Source organism: Abramis brama, assembly GCF_963993115.1.
Source record: "Abramis brama genome assembly, chromosome: 18".
In the NCBI taxonomy this organism is placed as follows: Eukaryota; Metazoa; Chordata; class Actinopteri; order Cypriniformes; family Leuciscidae; genus Abramis; species Abramis brama.
The window spans coordinates 34,159,383-34,171,444 of NC_139980.1; the positions used below are offsets into that span (position 1 = coordinate 34,159,383).

At 38.4% G+C, this 12,062-nt stretch overlaps 1 protein-coding gene across 1 annotated transcript; it reads right to left on the reverse strand.

The window, feature by feature from the left end:
• Nucleotides 1–1,266: 1,266 nt before the first annotated feature.
• Nucleotides 1,267–5,407, reverse strand: LOC311068370 (C-type mannose receptor 2-like; the record flags this gene model as incomplete). The annotated part of the gene is made up of 4 exons (XM_084090756.1): nt 1,267–1,634; nt 3,930–4,271; nt 4,925–5,281; nt 5,371–5,407. 4 exons carry the CDS (start codon nt 5,405–5,407, stop codon nt 1,267–1,269), a joined length of 1,104 nt encoding a protein of 367 aa, XP_083946882.1.
• Nucleotides 5,408–12,062: the final 6,655 nt, after the last annotated feature.

Here is a 12,062-nt window from a genome sequence, read left to right on the forward strand (position 1 = left end):
ATAATAATGATTTAATACATTAATGGAAAAACGAGCCAATTATCGTATTGATATCGGCAAAGGCATCTGCCATCGGCGATATCTCTGTCTATCGTCGATACACGATACTATCGTCTATCGGCACAACCCTAAATGGTACACCACAAGGTAGTGTATGCAACATTGTTCAGCTTAATGATCGACTTTTTCAGCAAATAAAGGAAGGTATGAGACCACTGTGTGCAGATTACAGGCAATATGGGTTGTAGCATAAAACATGTAACCAAAGTCAGTTGAAATTGGGCTAATAAATGGAGTTTCAGACTATCAGTGGCAAAAACTCAAGTGGTTTGTTTTACAAAAAAGAAAATAATAAACAAGAAGCTTTAAGGACAAACACAGGTTGCAATTATTAGACATTTAGAAGTCTGGCTAATAAAATAAAGTGATGCATCATCATTAAGAACTAACATGATCTATCAATGGAAAAAAGGGGTTTTGATTTTGACTCTTTGACCCACTGAAGGTTTCTGTGTGATTCACACCATGAATAAGACACATTAAGGGAAGCATTTAAACAATTTTATGAATGCACTTTAGAAATTCAGAATCGAATCATTAATTGAATTGTATCGCATTGTGAATCGTCTCGAATCTAATCATTCTGGATTTGTGAAAATTGCTCCTGAATCGAAAACCTATGAATCATGAATCAAATCGATTCGCTGTCGACCCAAAGATTCACACCACTAATTTATTCCAGGAAACCGAAATGTGCATGTTTTGTAAGTGACATCATAATCTAAATATCAACCAAACACACCAACAATCAAATATACATTTTACATATTTATTACCATTTATTTGACAGCTCATTGTGACATCCCTTCACTTCTGCCTTTAAGAATAAACCAGATTTAATTCTCCTGAGACACAAATAATAATTATTTTTAAGAGCTGCTGCTCACAGAATCATATTCAACAGTTATTGATACAGATAAGAGTAGTGAAAAACATAAAGACACCAGATATGCAAAGAGATTCTTAAAACACACATATATTGTGTTAGTAATTTAGACATCTAAAGAATATTCAATGTCAGAAAACTTCAATAAGATTACATTATGTTATGATAATTAACACAGAGAGAAATATTACAGACTATTAAAATATAATTAGAAGATTCACTCAGAAATGACTAAAAAACAAATGAAACATGAAAGAAAATAAGAAAAATAAAGAATGAAAACAGTGAATGTAAGTTAACACACAAACACTGACGTCTTCTCACTCCTCAGATCTGCTGCAGATGAAGTTGAGTGTGTGAGTCTCAGGAAGGCTGATCCAGCGCTGATCTCCTCCAGACTGAACTGCTCCTTTTCTCTTCGTGAGGCTGCAGTTTTCCGGTGTCGTTCCGTTCCCTGGAGCCCAGTTCTGATAGCACACGATCTCTCCGCTCAACCAGAGCCACATGTTCATTTGGCAGTAGTTGTGTAAACCCAACCACACCGCCTCAGTAGACGCACGTTTAACCACATTCATCACACGACGCTGCATCTTGTCTGAATGAACCGAGACCAGATCCGTATAATTCTGTCTGCAGGATCTCATAGCTTCAGACCACGTCAGATTCTCGTTGATCAGAATCAGTTTATCTGGACACAAAACAAACCACAAGCAAAAACTAGAGAGAGACTGATCAAAAACAACATGCAGAACAAACACTGTGGAGGAATCTGTCATGTCAGACATGTAGCGTGAACTTTAAAAGGGTCATATAATTGTGCATGCACTTTTACAAGTTGATTGTACTGAAGTGTGTGTTGGCAGTGCCTGTACACAACCATCATAAAATGATAAAAATCCATCCAGTGTTTTTTTTTTAAAATCTTCTCATATGTTTTCCCCCGTCTCAAATCAAGCCGTCACAAAATCGACGCCCCTCCCACGATTGTTGATTGACAGCAGCGTTTCAACACAGACCCGCCCTCGCTCATGAGCGAGCTGTCAATCATCATAGTCCGCGCGTCATTGTTGATACGCTGGAGCACTGTCTATGAGCAGAATGGCGTCTAAGCGATTGTGTTCTTGGGTGTAATAAGGAACACAGCATGATTTTGATGTTCCTAAATCCGAACCGCTGAAGACGCAGTGGCTGAGTTTGTTTTCGAAGGGAATATTCCCCACGATCAACGTCAATGCTTTCATGTTTGCGTGAATCATTTCACACACCAGACTGCTTTACAAACAAGGGTCAGTATAAGAAGCTGCTCCTGAAAAAAGGATCGGTACCAACTATTCGTGTTCCTGCTGAACCTCCAGAAGAAGTGAAGTGGGTGTAACGTTTTATTAACCTTTATATTAATATTTATATTAATCTTTGCAAATCGCTTCACAATGAATGCGGCTGTTTACACTCAGGGTACATTACGGCATGTTTTCCCACGTTTATAATGAACAACGCGTTATGGTTATTGTGTTATTATTACAAACGGTGTACGCACAGAACAGAGGGGCGGGGTGAGCAAAGCTCATTATCATTTAAAGGGACACTCCACCTCTGGAAAGATGAATGTGTATTTAAATTGGGTCATTTATGTAGAAGAAATGTGAAATTATTTTTGGATTTGGAGCTTTCTAGACTGAGAAAAGCCAGAAAATGTATTTTTGGCTCATGTGGATGAAAGATAACAACTCCCAGAATGCACTTGCCTCGCTGCTTTACGAGGCCACTCCCAAGCCACGCCTACCGGTTAGAGAGCAGTTGTAAACAATAAAGCTAAGCTAAGTTACTAGTAGTCTCCGTGAGTCTGCCCGGGTTTTTGAGATCGCATATCGCACAAAATGTCCGGGATTCGGCTTTTGCGTTCTACAGTCGCCATTCATCATGTTTACTGTGGCGAGCAGGACGAGACTAGGGCCGCGGGAGAACGACGCGAGGCCGGTGGCGTGATTACTGATGAGCGACACCTGTGAGACGCACTGGTCTCGTATCTCTCACGGAGGAGCGGGTATTTTCTTAGCAATGGTAAAACGCACATCAACCGATCACGCCATCGGCCTCGCGTCTTTCTCCCGCGGCCCTAGCCTCGTCCTGCTCGCCACAGTAAACATGATGAATGGCGACTGTAGAACGCAAAAGCCGGTGGCGTGATTACTGATGAGCGGCGCCTGTGAGACGCGCCGGTCTCGTGGGCTATCTCTCATTGAGGAGCGGGTATTTTCTTAGCAATGGTAAAACGCACATCAACCGATCACTTGTTTAGCGTTCATGTAAACACTACATTCAGATTCACCAATCGGAATGAATTCAGTTGAAATGAAACAAAAGGTGTGCATGTAAACAATGAATGGCGACCGTAGAAAGCAAAGCCGAATCCCGGACATTTTGGACGATCTTGACGGCCGGACATGCAGGTTTCTGCCGGTGAAATCGAACGCACTGGCACTGATCTGTGATAGGTCTGTTAGCGCATTGGGTCCAACCCCCTATGGGCGGGTTTGAAAGGGTGGGAACTAGTGCTTGTAGTCTTAACAGAAATCCCCCCCTCTTACACTTCCTCCGACAATGACGCAAAATGACGATTTTTGCGTCATTGTAGGAGGAAGTGTAAAGAGGTAAATACAGATTTCTCTCGTCTCAGGGGAAAATGAGAAAATGTTGCACGACCATTCAATAGTATGACTGGGTTTCTAACATTGCAAAGCTTAATGCAAATGGGTGGAGTGTTCCTTTAAAGACACATGCACTGAAACGGCGTGCTGAAAACAGAGCTGTTTTTGACCAGGTAAAATGAGTGTTTTCTTACAATACTAATGACAATTTTTAATGAAAGTATATTTAGACCCTAAAGAATCATATTAGCTTGTACAAAAATGGCATTATATGACCCCTTTAAGATATCTGGAGGAGATGGATGGATTGTGTGTGTTTGTGAGGATCTGCTCACCTTCATGACACACAAAAGGAAATTGGGATTTGCAAGAGCCGTCATACCACTGACCCAGAGCATATGATCCAATCACTGTACAGTTATCAACACCTGGACCATTAGGTTCACCAGGAGCCCAGTCTCTGAATGAGGAGTTACTCTGATCTGACCACTGCCATGAGTCTCTGAACAGACCGATCCAGACATCATCAGATCTGTGACTATCATTGATGAACTTCTGAACCTGTTGATTCTCATTCTGGTTCCTCACACTGACCAGATCAGTGTGAGTCTGTCTGCAGTAACTCTGAGCGTCTCTCCACTTCATCGTCTGATTGACAAAGACGAGTCCTGTGTTCGCTTTAAGAAAAACAAATGGAAACATATTCATGAATCAGTTTATTCATCATTCTTATGCTGCGTTATGGTTTTTAATGTGAAGCAGCGAAGCATCAGAAACACGTGTAATTCAAAGACTGTTTCTACAGCTGATGATATATTACAAATTATATTAATGATGATTTTGCTAACATTAAGTATCCTTTATGAAGTTTTGTGGTAATTTTATTGCAATCTCCAAAACAAAATGACTATATCATATTTCTGTAATACAGTTGAACACAATAAAATCAACTGACAAGATGTGAACTGAACAAGAGTTTTGTCCATAAATATCAAGATGGGGCAAGTTGTTTTATATCTATTTTATGTTAAAATATTATGCATTCATTAAATCATTACAAGTTATGTTTGTCAAAAACAATGGTTTGAAATTTTTGAAAATATAATTCTCTAGGCTCTCTAATGTCAGATTCTCAGTTAAAAGATCAACATGCGTTTAATATGGTTTTATTTTCTATACACAAGTTAAAATTGTGACAAAAATCCAGTCTCTCCTATATTTATGAGCAAATTAAAAAGTAGCAGCATTTATTGCATTAAAATTTTGTACAGTATATTGTGCATCTTTTTATTAATGAATGTTTATTGTGATTGTATGGCGCTGCACTTACTGTTAGATGAACTGCAGATGAAAGTCAGGCTGTTACTACATGTATAATCATGCCATTCTCCATTTCTCATCATAGCACACTCATCTTTGCCATCAGGTTGTCCAGATCTCCAGTTCAGATAGAGCGCAGGTTCACCTGAAGACCACTGCCATTTATCAACACTCGTCCTCTTCAGCCCAATCCAGATATTCTGAACACTCTCCACACTCTTCTTCAGCTCGTTTATGTCGTTCATGTTGTCAACGGTGGCCAGATCTGTGTAATTCTCTCTGCAGAGTCTCTGAGCTTCAGTCCAGGTCTTCAACACGTTTATAAAGTGATACTGACGCTGAACACACTCAGATACGGAGCAGAGAGCTGTGAAAGAGAGCGTTTGATTTAATGCTTTTCATAGGGTCAAACCTGATGAAACTATAAACCATAAATAAAACAACAAACACACTCACCAATGAGAAGAAGAATTAAATATAGAGTTTGGTCCATTTCTGAGGAAGAAACACATTGAAAAACTCAAGGTTTAACATGATCATGTAATAAAAACATTTTATCAGCATAACACGATTCAGTCATTCAGACAATATTAACATCAGAAAGTGTTTGAAGAATGAACATGTTCTTACTTTAGAGGTCGTGTGTTTCTGTCCTGAGTCTGATGTTTCTGTCTGCAGATTTACACTACGCTATTATTATATCTGCTCTCATCCCTCATTCAGCTCATCACATCATTTGTTTATTACTCTAAGAAAAAAAAAGCCTTTACATTTTTCTTCTTCATTCACTTGTCTGTTCATATTTTCTCTGTGTTGGTCATTGTTGTTGTAATTCTTAGGAAATATGTTCATTTGAATGTGAGTGAAGGATCTGTATTATTTACAGTAGGCCTATAGCAATTTACAGGAAAAATCCACCTCAGTATTTGCATTTTCTATTCTTATTTTTTTCCATGTTCTTTCACCATCGATACTGTGTCGTAGATTCAATACGGTCACAATTGTTTTGCAATGAGCAGTGCTGAAGTGTGCCTGCGCAGGTGTGGTGTCTGCAAGAACAGGAGTCATCAGCCATGGTAGGAGTGGATATATGGCACTGTCTCCTAATATTATGCCGGTGGGTTTGGAGCTCTCTGTATAAAAGCCCTCTCTCTCAGGATACGTGCATGATGAACAGACCCAGGCCACTTCACGACACAGTTTGTGATGATGAGGTCAGCATCGCCCACAAGTTGGATGTTGATGCTGCGCCTCCCCTTTCGGTTGATGTACTCCCAATCCCTCTCATGAGGTGCTTGGATATGCACATGAGTGCAGTCAATAACCCCAATAGTATTGGGCATGTTCCCCAAAAGAAAAAACTTGTGCTTGGTCTGGGCAATCTGGACATCCTTTGGAAGTGAAACAAACTGATTGACCAGGCTGGCCAATGCAATTGACACAGCTTTCACTACATCACTCACAGTTGATTTGTCCACTGTGAGTGATGTAGAACTACTATACTACAGTTCAAGAAAATGCCACATCCTGTGAAAGCTCAAAAAGGTTTTAAAATAACTAGTTTTCTCCTACAATCAAAACTAACGGATGTTATTCAACACACATAACTCTCAGAAATATCAGAAAATTGAACGATTTGGGGTTTCATGGTCCGTGTACTTTGTGATCATTTAATTTCCTGTTTGGAATGGAATAACGAGAAATGAAAACCAGCTCATTTATTCGTTTTAAAGGTTTAGTTTAAAAAACGAAAAATGCGATTTTGGCTCGATTTTTTTCATTTTTCGTTTGTGGTTTACAAATCGGTTTATGGGTTCGATATTTCATTTTCACGTGGGCGGCGTGTAACGCTTTGCAGTTCTTTGTTCAATTTGCACCATCAAAATTAACCAAATGGAAAATTGTCTTCAAACTTTCATTTTCCATTTCTTTGGAATAATTCACAAACGGATAATTGTCTCTCAGTTTAAAGGCACAATATGTAACTTTTTTGCTTTAAAAATAGCAAAAATCACTATATATATGTTATATATTTTTTTTAGTTGTGTACTTACATTATCCCGACTGTTTCCAACAACTTTTAAACCAGGAGAAATTTGTAATTTAATTCGAAGACACGGACCGTTTCTTTATTTCCGTTTTGTGCAGTCAATGCCGTCATATCCACGTTATCCCTGGTTTCCGCTTGTGCTGCCATAGCAACCAGAGCCCTCTGATAGTAACCAAGGCGACATACGCAGACAACTGTGTAGTTCGCAATGTCTATTTGCACGCTGTTGTTGTTTCGTTCAAACATTATGGACCATGGCAAGCAGACTTTGGATAAAAAAGGAGAACTAAAACGAGAATCAATATCAGCGCGGTGTTTTCGAGATGCCGAGAGCTCCCATAGACAGTATACAAACGAGAGCTCCACGTCCGAGACTTCGACCGCTCCTACATGTACTTTATTAAACAGGTGAGCACATTTACATAAAACTAATCAATGTTATATAGTTCAACAATGATAAAATGTTAGAATATGATCTGTATGTTATTCTAATGTTGATCTAGTTTACTGCTAGTCTCATACAGACAGACTAACACATACATTTAAACACATTCAAATGCAGTTTAGTGTGCTAGTGTAATGTTAGACCAAGTGAAACAGCGCTGCGTTACCTCACAAGTTTAATTTGTCTAATAAACTGACCTGTGAGTAGTAATTCTGCGTGTAGTTCGGTAGAATGAAATGTCCATATTCCTTTTATATCCGCGGGACTCGCGTCGCGTGTGGAGCTGATAGCTGTCTCTTAGCAATCCCGAACTGCTTCATATCACAGTCATGATAAAAACATTGATGTATTCACTCATCCATAAACATTATTAGATCGGTCGGCTTGACGTTGACGACAAGATCCATAATTCTTAGCAAATGTTGTGTCATCAATCTACGCCTTTGTTATTGTAAGAGGTTAGCGACCCCTAGCGGCGAAACAAATTACATACTGTGCGTTTAATTTTCAATTCTACAAGCTTGGGTTGTTGCGTCCGAGTCTGATTTTTGAACAAACATAAACAATTACTCATTGCTCTGATTTTCCATTTCTCTGTGTTTTGCTCGCGGTTGGACCGTACCAGTTCCACCGGGGGGTGGGGATGTGAATGCATTAACCATAGGCATTTACCCTGAGCGCTGTAGCGTTATGTGTATGGCATGAGTCTGACCATGATTTATCGCCTATTTATCTGACTATGATTTTCTGGACGATGTGTGAGTGGAGTGCGCTTGATGATTACGAAAGTGAAATTCGTAGGTTAGTAGAGGAGCAGGGATACACATGCACACAAGTTCAAGAGGTCTTACAGCAGCAATATGGACTTGGTATGGAGAGGTTCCAGTATTTCCTCCATTTCTAAATTCTGCGCATCGAGGAACATTCATCGGTTTGATTACGCACGGCTAGGGAGAGATGGTGTGGATGCAGACGTTCGACCAGCAGTTACTGTTTGCGGTAGAAAGATGATGACTGGGATGTTGAGAGCTTCGCACAAATGACCCCGCAGTACACACAGATGCGAAGAGAGGGAACTGCTCGCCAAACTAATCCACATGTCTATTACGCTGAGTACGCCGGTCACAAAATACACATGGACCAAAACGAAAAGCTTGTGGATTTTGGAGTGACTGAAGTTGTTGCCTCTGATGGTTTCAGTGGGAAAATGTTCGGATTTTCTGATAATTTATGACGATGTGTACAGAGAAATCTGCTTGAGACATGGCCTTTTTGATCAGCTAAGAGTTGATCATGGACGTGAATTTTATTTATGTCTGTATCAACAAGACAATCTTCGGGCCTTTCGCACTAATGTCAATAGACCCCCTTTCATTCAAAGTCAGTCAAGACAGAACCATAGTTCGAATTCCCCCAAAGGGACAGAAATATCAGTTTTGGGGGGGTCAGATAATTTTTCTGATATTGTGAAAAAATATAATTACAGTTACAATAGAAGTCAACTCCTATTTTCACTGTAGGAACATTTTAATGTAAAGCGATTTCAGACACCCCTATTGTGGACCGTACCATTTTTAACCACCGCCGCTAGAAGCAACGGAGATAGAGAACGACTTCAACTTCTCAAGCAAGTGTCAACGCTGAATGACAAAACCCTAGTTTCATAAAGTATCATTCTTTTCAACATTCCTTATTTGTATATTCAAAAATATTTAAAATAATTAATTTAATAGTTATAATTTTTCAATGTAAATTATTTAATTTTATTGGTAACAGCCTAATTATTTTTAATTGAATATATTTATCAAATTTAAAAATTTGAAATGAAAGATGGAGCATACATTTAATAAAATTAGGGGAAAATGCCCTTTATAAAGGTACAAAAAATTATTCTGAGTGTTTTCAAACAGTGATGTAATGAAACACTGACAATTTAAGCTTGAAGGGAGTAAAGCCTCTGTTTAGGCTATTAAGGAAATGTAATTTTGCCCAAAGAAGCCTACTTCAGTGTGATATGTTACCATATTATCATGCTTAACACTAAGAATTTGAATAATTGTAATGTGATGATCAGATGCAGATATCTAAATCAAAGAATATAGGCGGTTTGCGGGTGGATTATTTATTTTTAATAGTGGATTCGGGTGACTCAAAGTGCACCAGATTAATGAATTTATCTTTAAAATGTACAACATTTTCTTCCGGGGGGGCATGCGCCCGGACCCCCCTAGAGATACCAAGCTCCACCAACAAAAAAAATGTGTGAAACACATTAGGCTATAATATGATGATCTACAAAAAAATACACATTTAATTATCTTATTATTAAAATACATTATTATGATTTTACCACCTCTGCCTCATTTTGAGCCAGGAAAAAACCTGAAATAGGCAATAGGCTTCTTGTAAAGGTATTCCTTTTACCTGTAATTAGAATGGTATTTCAGGGCACTTAACTTCTAACTTCTGGGAGTTGATCAAAACAGTTTTCTTTTGGATATATAATAACAATGAGATATTCTGTAGCCTACTGATAATCAGTTTGTTGCATGTTTAGACCTTGTATGTGTGTTACACAACACATGTTGCACTTGGCGATCACGGTGGGGATTGATATAGTAGTAGACCATGATGGTCATAGAAGAAGTGAAGGGGCAGTACCCCCCGATTATGGTGGGGTAATTCGCACTCTGGACAGAACCACGCTGCTGAAAGAAAGTGGGTCGAAGTCAACTCGCGAATAAACTACCCAATTAAGTACACATTGTGTGCCTTGGTCAACAATGTTTTTTTGGTCATTGATGACCCCTTTTGGAAGCACTGTGTCTCAGCCATTGCTTCAAAATGCTGTCTTTGGTTACTTTTTAAATTGTAATTTCTTATTAAAGTCTCATTAAAAGTTGTCAGGTTTTTTTTGCTTGTAGTTACTAGAAGAGGTTCTAGTAACAGGACAGCAACGCTACAAACATGCGAGATTATGAGATGCATTGCTGTATATTACCTACTCTGTATCTAATGGTAACAATATTTAAAGCAATAAAAACGGTATATAAAGTAATAAAACACAACTTGTACATTAATTCAGAAAAATTATTAATCCAAAAAGCAACAGTAAAATGCTGACAACAAACAGTTTTTGCAGAATTAATACTTTAACCCCTGGTTCCACAGACAAGGCTTAAACTGGTCCTGGATTAAAATGCATGTTTGAGCTGTTTTAACTGAAAGCAACTTGCACTGACATATAAAATATGTCACTGTCATTGTTTTGTCGCAAGATACACACTAAAAATGTTTATAAGTTACTTAAATGTCCTAATTTAACTAATGCCTAATCCTGCCCTGTCTGTGAAACCAGGCCTTAACCTCCCATATTAGGATTAGGACTATTCTTTGTCATTATCAAATATTATCTGTTCTGTCAGTCTTTTCTCACTCCTGAACTGCAGCATGGAATGGTTTCATGTTACAGTACATGAACATTCTGTTACTTGCAGTGATTGACATGATTTTTGTTTGGCATGATCACTCAACACATCATGGGTAATTAGCAGACAGATGCAAGTTTAATATATACAAATTTGGTTGGTCTAGTCCAAATAGTCTCTTGAGTAACTGAGAGAAATGCAAAAAGTGTTGCAACTGTCCCCGGTCTCCCTACATTCACAACTTTTGACAGTGGAAACGGGAATAAATGCGTACCGTACCGTACTGTACCGCTCAGTGGAAACGGGAATAAATGCGTACCGTACCGTACCGTACTGTACCGCTCAGTGGAAACGAGCCATTATTTGCTGTTGCAAAGAATCGTTTATGAATGCACTTTTAAGTTGTGGAAATAAAATGATATTTACATTTTATCAGTTGTTATTGAAACTCATCATTGCCTGGAACACACAAAAGAGGGCATTTACTGCAGAGGCGTGTGTGGGTTAGGGCAGGCGGACGGGGTTTTGGGGAAGGGGGGGCTCGGCTGTCCTTACTTACTCTAAGGGGAGGCTCACATTCACCCAATTTGAAAACCCCTGATCTAGCCTATAATGTATTTTTAAAAAATTATTGTAAACTTTTTATAGATGGTTTTAGAATTTGTGGAACTATAATATATGTAACTTTAATTTACATGTCCAGATGCTCCAGGATGAATTCTAAGCATTAAGATATACACACCGTGGATAACTTTTGTGACAGCCATTTTAATTTTAAACTTTTTTTTTAATTCAGCTTCAACAATTTTTAAACTATAGTGTGGCTGTGTAAAATCCAGTTCAGTCCAGCAGGTGGCACTATACTTCAGTGTCTTTATTGATAAATTATATATGAAGTCATGCTGAGTTTGCCCCCAAATATTATTTACTTATTATTTTAATGAATATTTTTCCTACATTTTAGAATAATAGCGAAGTGATAATCAAACTGACAGAAATAGAAGACTGGGATTGATGATGTAGGCTAGTACTGTAGTGAGTTAAACAAAAAATAATTTTAGCCCTTATAAGGCTTTTATCTAAAGACTGCAGTGAATATAGTACTGTATGTATTTTTAGTAACGTTATGTACGTATGTATGCGTAATGTGTTTATAAATCCATTGATCCAGTCCAGCAGGTGTCAGTGTATCTACTGTTGATTCTTATATGCGAGTAAAGAAGAA